Here is a 17526-nt window from a genome sequence, read left to right as displayed (position 1 = left end):
CCACCCACTCACCAGACCACAGTTAATCCCCCAAGAGTGAATGAGGAATAGCAAAGGAAGGGAGCGAGAGGCAGACATAAATAAATGCATTAAATGAATAATGGGTTAGGGAGAAAAGGGTGAGGACAAACAGAAGGAAAGGAGCTTCATATTAAATAAATCAACAAACCTCTGCAAATGGAAGTGTTTGTTTCCAAAGTCTTAGTTTCCAAAATCTCTCCCCTCTCTGAAGATGGGTTTTCTCATGCTCCAGGTTCCAGCATTCTCTGTTGGTTGCTTAATGGGGCTAGAGTGTGGTGAGACAAGTATTTGAAGTATTAATATCTTTGCTAGCAGTGAAGCTCATTGAACGCATATTATATCTTATTGAGAGAGTTCCCATTGGAATGCAATATAACCCTGAAGGAAACTGATGTTGATACTGGTAAAGACAAAGTAAGATTACGAGGATGTTTCACTTCATGCCCCAAATAAGTAATTCTGGTAAATATGCACAGATCCCTCTTGTGGGACCCTATTCTGCTCTTTTTAAGTCAAGACCACATTTCAGAAAGTGAATGCCCCTACGACCTGAATGGAGTTTTCTTCACAGACTGGAGTGTAGCCAGAACACTGTTGTTTGAACACACTCTCTCTCCTCCCCCTCCCTCCACCCCCCTCTCTGACACATACCATGTACTCTTGATGAGACAGAGAATATGGTGAATTTCACAGAAGATGGAAAAGCAAAAAGTGTGGATTTTAGATGCCTGGGAGTTATTCGCATATGGCTTCATGCTTCAAGGTAAATGTTGAGCGAAGCCACTTCGAACTACAGTTGCGGCATTGAGGGAAGCAGCCCCTTCCCTCTGCTCTCAGATTTTGTTTTGAAACAAGTTCACATGGCATGCTCTGTGTTTTCCTTCTAGCGGGGGGGGGGGAGTGAAAGTTTTCTAAAGAAATCTATCTACATTTCTAAAGAGACCATGCCTCTTATCATGCTAATGATTCTACAGCAGTGCCTCTCCCTATTTGCTCCAGTGTTTTCAGAAAAAGTGGCTTAAAACCGGCATTTTGAAAATCCGGAAATATGTTGAGATAAGCTAGAATTCACCTCACAAAGCCCGATTTGTGTCCAAGGATCTCGAAGGGGCTTTGGGGTAAGTTTGGCTGGTGTATGAACGCACACACTCTCTTCTGAAGTAGATTTGGGGTAGAAGCCCTGTGTGTAAAGCCTCCTGGTGCAGGCTGCCAAAAATATTCTATTGCCATCGTAACCGAGGTTTGATTCCAACTCCAGTTTGTGGAAGTGGTATCATTAGATTTCCCAAATGACAAGTGATTGGATCAGCTCAGCTGGGCAACAGGAAATAGCCAGTGGTATTAAGTTGCAAGTACATACCGTGATACTCTCTGCAACTCCAGTAGGCCTTGTGAGCGCAGCAGGCTAAAGCAAAAGTCGCCCATCTCGACATGCCTTTGCATTGGGAAGGAGGTTTGTGAGAGAAATCTTGAAATGTCTGATACTCGCCTCACTCCTGAAATGGCTAATAGTGAAGGAGAGTGGCACACTGAAGACCGTGATCACATTTTATTTTACAGTCCTGAATTATGTTGTGATCTACATAAGTACAAGGGCAACATAAGTTAACCAATGTGTGTTTTCTTGCTGTTTTGAATAAAAGCAAACTAATGGCAAATATATTCTTGCCATGAATGTGGCAATGTTGCTGGGGCTGCAAGCAGGAATGTTGCAGCCCAGTGTGCCCTAATTTCTGGAGAGCCGCCAGGAGAGAGGCTGACAGGCCTGTCCTTGAAAGCAACCCCTGCCCTCCAGGAGTGCATGGACCGTTTCCGTGCACATCTCTACCAGATATTGCTGAACTACAACTCCCAGCTTCCCCAGCCACAATAAATTGTAGCTGGGCATGATGGGAGTTGTAGTTCACCAACATCTGGAGGAACCCAGGTTGGGAACCACTGGTTTAGATGAATAAATCAGTTTAAAAAATTTCATCTACTGAAAATGTCCCCCAATTAATCATCAGTTTAAAACACACACACACACCAGTTAATTGTTTTTAATATAAGAACTTGGGGGGAAACCTGAAAAAGATAGGTACCATCTTAGAAGAGGTACACCTTCCTATCTCGTGGCCAAAGTAGATATGTCTTTAAACACATCTTTTGGCTTACTGTTTATGTTTTGTAAGTAGCAGTCTCCAACAGGCCCAACCCGATAGGAGGTACGTAAGAACAGCCCTGCTGGATTAGTCCCAAGGCCTATCTAGTACAGCATCCTATTTCACACAGTGGCCCACCAGATGCCGCTGGAAGCCACTGGCAGGAGTTGAGGGCATGTCCTCTCTCCTGTTGTTACTCCCCTGCAACTGGTACTCAGAGGCATCCTGCCTTTGAGGCTGGAGGTGGCTTATAGCCCTCTGACTAGTAGCTGTTGATAGACCTCTCCTCCATGAAGTTATCCAAATCCCTCTTAAAGCCTTCCAGGTTGTTGGCTGTCACCACATCTCGTGGAAGAGAATTCCACAAGTTGATTATGCGTTGTGTGAAAAAGTACCTCAGTTTGTTGGTCCTAAATTTCCCGGCAATCAATTTCATGGGATGACCCTTGGTTCTAGTCTTATGTGAGAGGGAGAAGAATGTCTCTTTGTCTGCTTTCTCCACTCCATCCACGATTTTATAGACCTCTATCATGTCTCCCCATAGTCGTCTTTTTTCTAAACTAATAAGCCCCAGGTGTTGTTAGTCTTGTCTCATAAGGAAGGTGCTCTAGGCCCGTGATCATCTTGGTTGCCCTCTTCTGCACCTTTTCCAGTTCTACAATGTCCTTTTTTAGATGTGGTGACTAGAATTGTATGCAGTACTCCAGGTGTAGCCACACCATAGTTTTGTATAAGGGCATTATAATATTAGCTGTTTTCTTTTCAATCCCCTTCCTAATGATCCCTAGCATGGAACTGGCCTTTTTCACAGCTGCTGCACATTGAGTCAACACTTTCAAGGACCTGTCCACCGTGACCCCAAGATCCCTCTCCTGGTCAGTCATCGACAGCTCAGATCCCATCGACGTATACTTGAAGTTGAGTTTTTTTGTCCCAATGTGCATCACTTTACACTTGCCAACATTGAACCGCATTTGCCATTTTGTCGCCCACTCACCCAGTTTGGAGAGCTCCTTTTGGAGCTCCTCACAATCAGTTTTGGATTTCACTACCCAAAAGAGTTTGGTATCATCTGCAGATTTGGCCACCTCACTGCTTACCCCTACTTCTAGATCATTTATAAATAAATTAAAAAGCACCGGTTCCAGTATAGATCCCTGGGGGACCCAGGGGTTGTGGGGACCCAAGTGTGTTGTAAACTTTCCCTGCCATTCTGAAATCTTAGTATGAGTTTCAGTGTCTATTATAATCTAAATATAATTGTTGCTATGGATTGATTATATGTTGATTATAACAGACAGCCTGAAACTCATACTATGTATGAGTATACTCATATTTGAGCAGTAGATAGCAGCCCTAGTATATGACAGAACCTATGCAAATAAAGTTGTGAAGTTGTTTATATTTCTGTTCAACTTTATATACTCAGTTCTTCCTCCAAATGTACATATTTAGTCCACCTGGATTTCAGTAGATTTTATATAAGTGTTTGATTTGAGGTTTGAGTTTCTGGCAAGTCCATTATTGTGTAAATTCTTGAGTCCTTTGTTCCTCACTGTAAACATTATTAATGCCTTTTACCTTCCTTAATATCTATAAGAACAACTTTGCCATTAACAAAGGAATTCTGGATATTCTGAAATATGTTTGCATTGTCTTCAGACAACTCCAGCTTTTTAAAAATTTTGGTAAATACATATTTGTTTTAGGCAGTCTCAGACTGGATGGATAGAGAAAACCTTTAATAGCAATGTTTCTATAGCCCTATTCAGACATTATGTTGTACTTGCATTTAGATGTCTGTACACTTGTACATGTATTTGTGTGAATGACTGTACTGGCATTCATTTTAAAAGAGAACCTGGGTACAGGCCCCTAAATGCATGGTGAATATAGGAAGTGTACTACTGTTCCTGTGTTCATCATAATATGTGAATAACCGTACTCGTATGCAGATCTGTACCTAGTTACCCTGGACACTCTTTGTACGAGTGTTGAACATAATTTGTGAATAGGGCTTGTGTCATCTTGGAAATACTGGCCTGTTTCAGTTGTAAGTTGTAATAGGAAACCATGGTTTCCCACTGTGTGAATGAGCCTTGGAAAACTGTGAGTTCATGCATTCCCCCCCTCCCGTGAGTGTGTGTGTGTGTGTGTGTGTGTGTGTGTGTGTGTGTGTGTGTGTGATAGGAGGCATAGGGTAAACTTTTATTTATTTTCAACCAATTCCACATTTCATCCAAATTGGGGAACTGTGTTTTACTTCTAACCACAGTAAGTCATCAAACCAGGATCTGAAATCATGGTTTGATCCTTATTCCTCAACTATAAGTAGGCTGCAGTTTCTGAATTTGGACAGAATGCAGAACTGTGGTTAACTTCAAAATGAAGGTAGAATGTTTCTTTCTACTCCTATTGCACATAAAATTGGAGGAGAGTGCAGGCCCACAGCATTCTAGAGCCTGTTCATGTAGCAGAAAAGCATAGTTTCCTATTATGTTTGAGCCTGGTCACCATCAGTTTAGAACCTTTCCCCTTTTATGAATTCTAATTAGAGGGCATAATTGACTGGGAATTTCACTTTTGTAAGCTCCATCAAATGAGCAAGAGCTGCACAAGAGCACAATACGTGTTTTTGTGCTGATCCCACTCACACCAGTAAGGCTTATGCCAGGGGAATTTCCAGGGAATTGTGCCCCAAGACAAATGTGGTGGGTAAACTGGGTCAATAGCTCATATACTCTGAATTGCCGTGCATTCTATTCTTAATATTTTGCTGTGGCCTAGGACTGGATCAATATACAACCAATCATAGCTACACTGGTTTCCAAAGCAAGGTGTTTTAACAAATTGGCCATAACAGTTTCTCCTGCTTCTTAAAGAGCCAGTCATGATGATTGACAGAGAGTAGCTTCCACAGCTTATTCAAGGGAAGTCCCTTTGGATTTTCCCCAAGGAAAACAACCTTTGCACCACTCTTTGGCCCCACTAGGTGCCACTGTCAGACAAAAAACCATAACTGCATCTCCTTCTGTAGAGAAAGTATGGCTTCATCGGTTGTTAGCAGTTTGATTTAGAATAAAGTATAAGAAACACAGTTTTAAGCCACACATTATCTATAGTATTGCCGGTAAAGCCTGTGTGAAGAACGCCCTGGTGGGCATTCGCTCCTCAGTCTCCATTACTGTTATTAGGAAGCAAGCAAAATCTTGGCTTTCTACCCGGCTTTATATGACTGTTTTTGTTACTGCTGCTCTGTGTGTTATGGTCATATTGTGTATGTTTTTAACATTTTTAATTAGATTTGTATTTTTATATTACAATTTAATATTTTTATTGTTTAACTTTTATAGTCTTCTGTTGTTTTCAATGTTTTATAAACCGCCTTGAGATTGTTTTAATGAAAGGCGATATAAAAAATTAACAATAAATAATTTATTTTTCCAACAGAAGAAGTTCTCCAAGTGGTTTACATAAAAAAAGATTGATAAGAATAAGATGGTCCCTGTTCCTACAGGGCTCACAATACAAAAAGGAACTCAAAAGTAGACACCAGCAACAGCCACTGGAGGGATGCTGTGCTGGGGCTAGATAGGGCCAGTTGCTCTCCTCCTGCTAAATATAAAGGGAATCACCATGTTGAAAGGTGCCTCTTTGCCTAGTTAGCAGGAGTTATTAACTAAATCATGTAATGGTTTATCTGCTTTAGCTACTGTCAAATTGAATTCTGGACACATTCAAGTATTGTATCAAATAAATTCATGTAGCATTCCATTCAATAGTGCTTTCCTTGCTAAATAAAAGATATATACCTATAATGAAAGCTGAGGTTGAGGCTAGCAGTGTGAGCATTTTGTATTGCCTCTTTGGGATGGTCCTTACAAATATGTTTTTTACAGCTGCTTTTCTCACAAATACAAAGTATTCTTTTATAGATTTAACTATTATTTATTTATTTTATTTATCAAATTTGTACACCGCCTCAAACTTCCATCTCTGGGTGGCTAACCATAGCATCAAACAAGTTAAAAACATATACAAAAACTTAAAACAATTTAACAATTTAAAAATAAATCAGAGATTAAAACCTAAAAAAATTTAGGAAGCTGAAAAGCTTGGGCGAAAAGAGTAAACTCTAAGAGTTTACTCAGAAACAACTCCATTTTCTCTTCCACCTTCCACTCTTTTTCGCTTTCTGACTCCGCCGCGCCCCCACCCCCATACTCGAAAGCAGGGGTGCTCAATGTCGGCCCTCCTGCCGATGTTGGCCTACAACTCCCATAAGCCCTGGTTATTGGCCACTGTGGCTGGGGATTATGGGAGTTGTCGTGAAAAAAAACCTCAGGGGGCCTAAGTTGAGCAGGCTGCCTCTACAGGATCCCTACAGTGAAAGCCAGCAGTGAAGTTCTGAAGTGATGAATCATGTCCATGTCCAAAAGAATGGTCCAAGGTGCTGCTGCTAGTACACGGAAAAGTTGACAGTGTTCTTTTTCAGATTCGCCTTCCCACACATATTGAATGCTGCCCCCAGAGGGTCTCTTGGTCTTCAAGGGCAGTTTGAGGGACACGAGGGGCTGTGGTGGGCATGGGGGCCTGCAAAGCTTTGTTGCACATGTAGAAAGCTCCAAAGAGCCTAGAACTGGAATTGTCCACCTCCCAACTTTTGTTACTTTATTTTGAGCTGGGATTCTGATTCGGAACAAACCTGGACTATATGTTCTGGACTTACATTAAGAGGTCTTTTTCAGATATGGAAGCAATTTTGGTGTCTTTGATGTTTGCGAAGTTCTATACACTTTGGGGTATCTATGTTGGGAGCAACCTAAACTCCTGATCAGTGTTCCCCTGCCTGCCCCATATCTCCGCTGGCACTATATTGAGCAGCAGCAATATAGGAAGATGCTGAAAGGCATCATCTCATACTGCGCGGGAGGAGGCAATGGTAAACCCCTCCTGTATTCTACCAAAGAAAACCACAGGAGTCAAAATCGACTTGAGGGCACACTTTACCTTTACAGAGAGAAGACATGAACTCATTGTGTTATCCTCCCAGGCTTCACCCTCCAAGCCTGTCTGTTGGCTTCCTCTGGTCTGACCTGCTGCCAAGTGCTTCTGTATCAGATTCTGGTCTCAGCTGCAAAGCTCCCCATGTGTTTCCCCAATCACCTTCACTTAGCTTTATTGCTGGTTCCTCATTCTCGTTGCCTTCCTTCTGCATCCCCAGTTTGTCCTAGACCTCCTGCTAGACCTGTCCAGAATCTCCATACAAACTCTGGTTGTATTCTCTTGGGACTTTACTCTCTCCCCTTTCACTCACTAAAATAGGGACACATACATGTGTAACACATTCTGACAATCTGAGGGTTGCTGCCTGAGACCTCTTCCAATATCCTTTGCTGAAGGTTCTTCTAAGTACATTGAATGTATTCCCTCTGCAAATAGCATAATTTACAATAGTTCATAAAGCAGGGTGTGTTAATAAATTGGCTGTAACGGTTATCCTTTATGGTATTTTTAAACACAAAAATTGAACATCTAATAACAAGGTTAATGGTTCTGGTTATACTTATTGCAGAATAGCTGCAGCTCAAACCCATTTAGCAGCACTTACTATTGAGATAAGCTGTGATAGGGGGTTGGGAGATAAGCAGTGTATACCAATGTGTATGCATGTATATGCTTGTGCCTTAAAGCCAAATGACTCTGTTCCCCAGTAAGTATTTAACATAAGCATTTTTTTTTAAAGTCCCAGGGTGTGTGGTCTGAGGGTACATCATACAAACACCTTGCTGAAGCTACGAACATAAGAACAGCCCTGCTGGATCAGTCCCAAGGCCTATCTAGTCCAGCATCCTGCTTCACACAGTGGCCCATCAGATGCCTCTGGGGAGCCCATAGCTAAGCAGATCTAGATCTGGTCAGTGCCTTGATGGGGTCAGAGCTCACTGGTAGAGCATGCAGAAAGTCCTGGCTTCTGCAAGGTCCCGGCAAGACTAGGAAAGGCTCCTTCCTGAAGCCCCGGAGAGCCACAACCACCAGTCAGTGTATATGATACTAAGCGAGATGGATCAATGATCTCACTCAGTATAAGGCAGCTTCCTGTGTTTCTGTGGGTGATGGTCTTGTGGTTTTAGGTTTAGGGAGCCATCACTGAACTCTGTTCCATGGGCTCCCTCTAACTTGGGTGAGCCCCCCACATACGGTTCATGGTGGGGCTTACCTTGGTGGATAGGATAGGGGAGAGGCGATGGCAGAGGGACTCTCATGGCCTTTGTACAGTGTGGCTCTGCCCCCACTGCAGAAAGGCTATGGGCACAGAAGTGGTTGTGGGGATTGCCAGTAGGGGCCATTCACAGCTAACTGACTATGCTGATTTCTGTCACTGGCCCTGCTGCCTGCCACCGACACAGTTTTGATTTCCTGATGGACTACAGGCAGGATAGTCATGTAATATATAAAGGCACTCAGGAAGTAAGGCAAACTGGGGATGGTAATTTACCAGGGGTGGGTTCCAGAAAATCGGGACAGATAAGCATCTGTGAGATTATGCATAAGTAACTTTCAACATGCTGCATTCCTTGCTGCCCATGCTCCAGCGTTGACACTGTGTATTTATTCCTTGCTTTAGGAAGCTGATTTATACAGACAACTTCCCATGGAGTCTGAGAACATGGCCCCCGTGCAGCCTGCTGTGAGCACACCTAACATGACACAAGACATAAGATCGATTACAAATAACGGGTCGGATCCCTTCCTAAGCAGGCAAGTATATTTTGCAAGTACACCAGTGGTTTTATGTTCTGTAGGCGCAGCGGGGAAGTTACTTGCCTAGGGAGCAAGCGGTTGCTGGTTCGAATCCCCGCTGGAAACACCTATATTGGGCTGTAGCGATAGAGGAAGATGCTGAAATGCATCATCTCATACTGCGCAGGAGATGGCAATGGTAAACCCCTCCTGTATTCCACCAAAGACAACCACAGGGCTCTATGGTCGCCAGGAGTCAACACCAACTTGACGGTACAACTTTACTTTAGAACAGACTGTACTGCACAGGATGGGGCCATAGTTCAGTGGCAGAGCATCTGCTTTGCATGCAGGAAGCCTTAGGTTCAGTCCCTGGCATCTCCAGGTAGGGCTGGGAAAGACCCCTGCCTGAAATCTTTGAGAAGGCGCTGCCAGTCAGTGTAGACCAGGCCTGCCCAACTTTGGCCCCCCAGCTGTTTTTGAATTACAACTCCCATAAACCCCAGGCACAGTGGCCAATGGCCAGGGATTATGGGAGTTGTAGGCCAAAATCTGCAGGAGGGCCAAAGTTGAGCCACCCTGGTGTAGACAATACTGGACTAGATTGACCTCTATGGTCTGATTCAGTATAAAGGCAGGTTCCTATGTATCCTGTTGAAATGTGGGGTTTCCAGGCACAGATATTTAGGTTTTTAGTTTGCAGACTGGTGGGGATAGCAAACAGCAGCTCTACCGGTGAGATGTGAACGATTAGCTAAGTTTGCACTTGACCATCCTGTAACCAATTCTGATCTTACTATTCCTCACTTGAATCCATCAGATGCGTGTTTAGGGAACTGGCCAAAGATCAAAGTAAATAGAGAGCAGGCAGGTGTAAGTTAGAACCGGCATCCAGCTTGAACAAGACTTATGTGTAACTACAAAACTTGCACACCACATTGTGACTCTTGGGTGCTCCTCACGAAGGTGGTGTTTCCCTGAAACCCATGCGGCTACCTTTTTTTTTTTTTTTTTTTTAACAGCCAGCATTATTTGCCGACAGTGGAAATGTGGCATGGAATTATGGAGCTAGTGCCGTTGCCACTTAGTTAAAGTCCGAGCTATGCCCCAGTGCTGAGTGGGGTGGAAAACAACTTTGGTTAAAGCATGTAAATTAAGCTTGTTTCTGCTTTTATGTTTGTTTACTTTGTGCAGTCCTCCTTCCGATCAGGCTAGTGAATGATTTGAAATTCTTGGCAGTTCGTAAGGTGGCAGATAGGAAGAAGGGGGTGTGCTTACTGGGGATAATTGGTTCAGGAAGAAGAGGGAAGAGGGGCCATGAGAGGAGGCCAGGGAGCTGTGCAGGGCACTGAAACCTCACCCCTGATCACTGGAAGCCGTGCGTAGCTCCATCTGGTTTTTGAGCTTTCACCAAATGCTGCCCACTTATTTGGAGTCATGGGAGCTAGAGTGCTCTTTTAAAACTCGAAACTGTGGTTGCCAGGTTTCACGTCTTTGTCCTAGATAACAGATTTCATGCTGCATGGTAGAACAGACAAACATCCCAAGTGCCCCCAGTCCTATTTAGATCACTTGGACGCCTGTCCTTCTCTTGATTTTATTTTGTAGGTATTTATTTTCCAGAGTCATCCTGCCTCTCCAATACCGCTGAAGGCAGCTTGATAACCTGTTCTAGGGACATGTGTCTGACTAGCATGATCTTGACTGAGGTTTCTTCATGTCTCAATTCATAGTGGGCCATACCATTCCAGGGAGCAGAGCACAGACAGTGGCCTAGGCTTAGGATGTTACAGCATACCAACGACACCTGAAGACTTCCTCAGCAATGTAGATGAGATGGACACAGGTAGGAACAAGAAGCACTCAAATAAATAAATAAATAAATAAGCCATAAGTGACAGCCAAGGCAATTTTATGCTTGCGTGAACCACACATTCTATTGAACCTGTTTCCATGTGAAACCAATAAGGCTGTGGTTCTGGGGTCCAAATTTCTTTATTATCCTTTCCCTAAGCCTTAGGGAGGTGGGGGCTGGCATTGGTGACTCAGTGGTGAGGAGCAGGTGCTTTGCATTTGATAAGAGGGTCTCTCTTCTCCAGATGATCAGTATGCAAGAGAACTGATTCCATGCTCAACAGCAGCTTCTGAAATGGATTTGAGGGCCTGCTCTTGGAGTGTAGTATTTGCTAAGGGTACCCAACACTGCTTAGGGTGGGCTTCATTTTGGGTATTTGCATTCCACTGGGGGGGGGAGAGTGACTGTATTTTGAGAAATGCATTGTTAAGGGGGCGGGGGGTAGTTCATGAGATGAACCATATTGCCGTTTGTAATTTCTGGTTTTCACTGGCAAGGGCTTATGTTTTTTGTCCATCACTGGACAGCTGCTTGCAGTCAAAGAAAGGGGGTGGTTTGACTCAATTATAAGTATGCTTCAGGTTTTTTAAAACAAAAGATTTTAAGCCAGTGGTTCTTTGCAAGGGCAGGAATTCCTTTTCACCTGTGGAGAGTTCTCCTGCCTGCAAGGACCTTCATGAGGAATGAACTCCACATGTCTGTGGGAAGCACAGAGCTGCCTGCTCCATGGAGGAGTCCATAGGCACATCAAAACGTGCTGAGCCCTGGACTGAGGTGTATGTAGTCCTTCATATCTATCAGATGATCTGTTTCAGACAGCATACATTAAATCTGGACCCATGTCTCCCCCGCCCCAACCAAAGCCTTTCCCATAGTACCTTCCTTTCTGCTTAGTTTGCAGTGAGCAGGTGGAGTCTGCTGTAGATACAGATACAGACAACTGAAGCTCAGTTCCTTGGGGGGCCTCAGGCTCAGGCTGTGGGCGGGTTCTGGGATCTCCAAGCTGGCAGGCTCAGGCTCCATCCTGATGTCAGGACTTGGGGCTTCCTTCTGTGGCCTGGTTGCTCCCCCTTCTTCAGGGTCATTCTCTGTGCCACTGCTCAGGGCTAGAATCAAGACAGGAGAAAAAAACCCACATGATCAGCCCTCCCTAGGTGGTTTAAGTATTCACAAGCATATGTGGGCAGCAGTTTGAGGAAGCCATTATTATGCAGGTACAGGTGTATAGTGTGTCTTATGGGAGGCATCCAGGCCCTGACCAGTGTAACAGCATTGTAAGCATTGAGTCCATTGAGCCCAATCACATCTTAAAGTTTAATATCCCCCAAATTGTCTAGATTGGGAGATTGAGGCAGCAACACAATCTACCTGGTGTCAAAAGCTTGCCTGAAGTGTTGTATTATAAGCAATATAATCTCATTTGGTAAGAAGCCAGTACTTCAGTAATTCTTCTCTTCTTTTGCAGGAGATAATGTAGCACAGACCCCCATGAATATCAACCCTCAGCAAACCCGTTTCCCTGACTTCCTTGACTGTCTTCCGGGAACAAATGTTGATCTTGGGACATTGGAGTCTGAAGACCTGATCCCCATCCTCAACGATGTGGAGTCAGTCCTCAGCAAAAGCGAGCCGTTTCTCACTTGGCTGTAGTCGATTCTTGCTTGATTCAGTCTTGAAAGCCAACATTTCCTTTCCCTCTAGAAATAAAGGCAGAGTATCCTCAAGTCCCTCCGCTAGCCAACTTGATGCCTTACTGACTTCTGCCAGACCCTTTTATTATGTCAATGAATCGTTGTCTAGATTCTACTGACAATAACTTAAGTATGAAACATATACAAATATATTATTTTTAAGAAGTAGAATTACTTATACATATTTCTTACTTATTCTTCTTAGTTATATAGAAATGGGTGCCTTTTTTCTGCCCTTGTCTGAACTTAGACATTTGTCATACACACACATTTTAATGAACCAAAAAAAATGATGCTGACCGCAAGAAGCTTTAGACCTCCGAAGGCAGCTTGGTTCCAAAATCCTGCATGTAATCAAATCAAGTGCAGTTCTCCAGCTGCATTTATGAGGATAGTACCAAATGCTAGTTATCTATATAACTTGAGCTTTAAAAATAATTGCATTTTAAAGTAAACTTGTGCTGTAATGGAATACAAAATCATTTTTGTTTCCTTGCAAATCAGCCATAAGGCTCTAGAATCTTTTAAAAAAACTTTTGCAAAGGCACAAATATTCTACTTGCATTTTTCCTCTGTCTATTACTGTATGGCTTCTAGGCAATAAATACTTCCAAACTGAGAGTAGGTAAAATGCTTTAGTTACAGTTTTTACACTACTACAATATTTGTAAAATAGACCAGTTTGGTACTAACCGCTGCCAGTTTTTTTTTATTATTATTATAAAACAATGAATGTGATTACAAATATGTCATTTTTTTGAGACGTAGACTTTTATATGTAGCTGTTTAATATACACTACAGTTTTTACAATAGAACATATGAACAATAAACTTGATTGCAACTTTTAATTGTGTCAAACAAAAGCAAATATTCAAGAAAGCACATGTTCAAAATTCAGGACAAAAATATGGCACAGTTGACAGTACTGAATGCAGTAAAATTTAATTTTGTAAAGCCTCATTTTACCTTTTTTAAAAAAGTGATTGTGTGTATTGTAGACGAAACATAAAGGCTAGAAAGAGAAACTTTACTTTATCAGATAGGTGATTAATCAACATCTCTTTGTCAGACTGGCAAAGATGCTGAAGATTCTTATCCAGTCGTTTGTTGCTTTAGACCCATGGGACACAAGACACTATATTTGTTGTACTCCTGCCTGTACCTATCATGCACATAAAGGGTCATTCTTTTAAGTAACTCATATTTGGGACTGAGAATGCATCAAGGATTTCAAATCCACAGTTCCCCTGGAATGCAAATGACGTCCTGAGCTTAAGTATTTTTAACTGACATTATTTATACTCTATGAATTTAAGCTTTTTTAAATACTGAAAACGTGCAACTCTTTGTGGAAGGCATTATGAATAATACAAGCCTCTAATCCATGTTATGTAGGACTAACAAGAGGCACAGCACCTGGCTGTGCATCAGGTTGAATAGTAAGATATCATTATTGTACCAGAATACTGGACAGTGAAGATTTTCTACTTTTTCTTGTCAGTAGTGGAGAAAAAGGCAGGTGAAATGGGTGGGAGAATGGAGTGCTTGGAATATGGGCCTGGAAGGAAAATTGTGGGTGTTTTGTTTTTGGCGGGTGGGGTGGGGTGGGGGAGGATAGAGAGTAATGCTGGAGTGTCAGAGCACAGTTACTAGGAATAGCCCAGCAAGAACCACCTCTGATCTATTAAATACCTTTTGAAGACCACCTTATGGGAGAATAGTTGCTTGAAGGTAGCTCTACTGTGAGTACCATAATTGTTTTCCCCATTATGGGTAATGAGAGGTCAAAAGTAGTGAAGTTCAACATGTGGCTCAGAAAAGACTCCTTTTCTTTCTTTCTTTTTTTTGCAGGAGAGGAGAGTGGAGAAATAGGTAGTTGTGCGTTTATTTTATTTTAACAGATTATGGAACCTCCAGTAAAGTCAGGAGGTTATTTTTCAGTCAATGGGCATTTTTCCTTTTTGTTTTAAAGGTCTTTTTTCCTTTGCTCTCTTAGCATATAGAATTAACTATTGAGAGCAGAAAACTTGAGAAACAAGGGGCTGTGCGGATCTGAATAATGGCACTGCATTTCCCACTATTTACAGTTTTCAGTAGCAAATGACAAATGGGGAATCCTAAGGTGTGTGTTCTTTTAGTTATGTGAATGGGCATTTCTCCCTTAAATATCAGAAAACAGGAAGTGTTTAGGGCAGGCCTGATCAACGTAAGCCCCCAGTTGTGTTTGAACTACAGCTCCCATAATCCCCAGCCATAGTGGCCAATAGCCAGGGATTATGGGAATTGTAGGCCAACATCTGCAGGAGGGCCGAAGTTGAGCAGCCGTGGTTTAGGGCCAGATCCAAATCTCATGTTGGTTGTTGCTCCAATTAAGTCGGGAGGATTTGTGCTCATATGATACAGAAGCTATTTCGTGATTTCCTGCTTTACTTTGTGTTAGATCGCCAGACAGGGCACATAATTTTACACGTAAGATTTTAGAAGGAAGCTTGGGCTCATAACACCTGAAATAAATCTGCAATGGCTTTTAATGAAGGAGTAGGGCTGACCTAGCCAAGGGAGGATCTAATTCATGTTTACACTTGAAGGGTCACTTCCAACATTTCATTGCCCAGAGGAAAGATCTGGTGTATAAATTTGAACATCCAAGATGGCCACTTCTGCTTCTTTTCAAGTGCTTAATGTTATGGGATGTTGGAACTGGTTTGAGCAGTGAACAGAGATGTGTTTCCATTAGGAAGGCATGCTTGACAAACAAAGAGTCTCTCCCCAATGGAGAGTTTGGGGCAATACTGTGACAAGTCTGAGATAAAAACCAGGACTAGGAGGAGGGCATTTTACAAGCTCTCGTTTCCTATAAGCGGGTGACCCTTTCATGAGGCAAGGTGAGGCGGTTGCCTCAGGCACAGATTATTGGAGCACCAGCAGAGGGGCAAGATGCCACTGCCACTGGAGCCAGCCTTTGCTCCTGTAAGCCTTTCCTCATGCTCCTTGCAAAGCTCGCAAGAAGCAGGAGGAGAGAAGAGGAGGCTGCAGGCAATCTTCCTTCCTTCCCACGCCCCATGCACTTTCAAAGCTTGCAAGGCTCTGTTTTGAAAGGGGCCTGACCCCCACCAGGGCTGTAGGGCAAGGCAGCATGTGGTGCCTCAACTCAGGCACTGCAGTATCTCCCCCGCCTTGTGACTGTGATTAAAAGGGCAGCATCTGGGGGGAAAGTGCAAATAAAACATAATTACTATTGAAAAGCTACCAGAATCTTTTTGTTTGTTTGTTTAAATAATGAACCAAATAATTGTGAGAATGAGTTTGTTTGTTCTTCTATCCACAGAATGGGAGAGAGGGCTTTATTAGTCAAGTCCTTTTCCAGTGGTTGTCTTTTAAAACTTTCAGGTAGACTTCCCATGGAAATAAGCATGTTAATTATTTGTCAAGATTTCAACTTAAGGCTCGTTCATGACATAGATTTTATTTTTTACACTACACTTCTTGTACTGACAAAATATGCTAGAGGCACAGAGACGTTGTTCATTGGATGTGCTGAGTGGCAGCATACAAAAATGCTGATTATATGCAAGTTGTGGGGGTGTTAAATACAACTAGTAACCTGGAGATGCTGTTAGAACAGTGGTTTTCAAACTCTGCTCTGGGGAGCCCTAGATTTCCATGGAAGCATGTGAGGAATTCCTCCATTAATGTCAGGAATGACAGAAAGATTCCATTAAATGGAACTTGTTTGCCACTACCCATTTCCCCTTGCAACAGAGGGACATTGGATGCTCCAGAGAACCATCTGATGACATTCAGTACAGCCTCCTTGCTGAAGCTAAGCAGTTCTAGGTCTGGTCAGTGCCTGGATGAGTGACCGCCTGAGTGCCCCATGCATGCCTTCTTGAGTTCTACAATGGAAGAAAGGCATGAAATATATGCAGATGATAAAATGTATTTGTTCTAGGGCACACTCTCAACTATGATGCAGGATAACAATGATGTCCAACAGGCCTGGCCAGTACCCTGCGTTGACTATGTATCCTATTATGTTCCCCAGAATTCCCTGCCAAATGCAGGGGTTCCATTGCAGTTATGCAGGGGTTCCTCACTAAGCAGATCAATGTGGAAAGGGTTCCTTGAAGGTAGACAGTTTGAAAACTACTATAATAGAAAGTAAATCTTGGAAAACATGACTTCATGGAAACAAATGCTGTTGTGTTCTAAGAATAAAGAGATTCAATATCTATTTTAAGTACAGGGAAATGGGTGATGAAACAACCCTGTTTGCTTTCCCAATACACTACATCCATGTTATGTGCTAATACTTTAATACTTTTTTTTTTAATTTACATCAGTTTGTTATGCTATATGCCATCTTGTGTGAACATTTGTTTTCAATGTAGAAGAATTTGCATACATAGTGTATGCTTCAAAATCAGTCAGATCAAACTGTTGTACCTAGAGTTTGGTTCTGTTGTTTTTTTAATTTCTTTAATATTATACAAGGAAAAAAAATAAACACATAGAAATGGATTTAAACTCCCTGGCTCTGGTTTTCTTTGTTAAGTGTTGTTTGTTCTGTCTTTGTGGGGGAGAAAATTAGCATTCATTTCATTGAGCCGAGTTGCAAATCCCTCTAGAAGGGAAGTGAAGAATCCATACAACATAATACTATGGCTTTTGGACTCAAACATCTGGCAAGTACCTAAGACAGTCACCTTTTAAAAATGCTGCCTTTACCGTGTGTGTGTGTGTGTGTGTGTACGCGCGCTTAATGATAGCTTGACAGAGGACATTACCCTGTTTCCCCAAAAGTAAGACCTACCCCGAAAGTAAGACCTAGCAGTAATTTCTGATGTACCGCTAATTGCCCTAGTGCATTTTTGGGGGCTAAAATTAATATAAGACACTGTCTTATTTTCGGGGAAACACGGTATTAGCTGAAGCTTTTCCTGGCATGGAGATGTGGAGGAAAAAGCATCACCTGCTTAATGTCTATATGACAAGTTGCCATTAAAGACACAGAAACAAGGTCATGGGGAAACAAGAAGTGGCAGCTTTACACATACATGGAGAACATATGTG

At 42.5% G+C, this 17526-nt stretch overlaps 1 protein-coding gene across 1 annotated transcript in view; it reads left to right on the top strand.

Moving 5' to 3' along the window:
- WWTR1 (WW domain containing transcription regulator 1) overlaps positions 1-16980 on the top strand; it is a 126713-nt gene extending 109733 nt beyond the window's left edge. Inside the window, exons 4-6 of the mRNA XM_053310256.1 lie at positions 8791-8924; positions 10640-10752; positions 12227-16980. Of these exons, the coding sequence (XP_053166231.1) occupies positions 8791-8924; positions 10640-10752; positions 12227-12411 (432 nt within the window). The 3' untranslated portion in view covers positions 12412-16980. The remainder of the gene's footprint in view (positions 1-8790; positions 8925-10639; positions 10753-12226) is intronic.
- Positions 16981-17526: the final 546 nt, after the last annotated feature.

Source organism: Hemicordylus capensis, chromosome 3 (assembly GCF_027244095.1).
Source record: "Hemicordylus capensis ecotype Gifberg chromosome 3, rHemCap1.1.pri, whole genome shotgun sequence".
Taxonomy (NCBI): domain Eukaryota; kingdom Metazoa; phylum Chordata; class Lepidosauria; order Squamata; family Cordylidae; genus Hemicordylus; species Hemicordylus capensis.
This window is presented reverse-complemented; position numbering and strand designations above follow the sequence as displayed.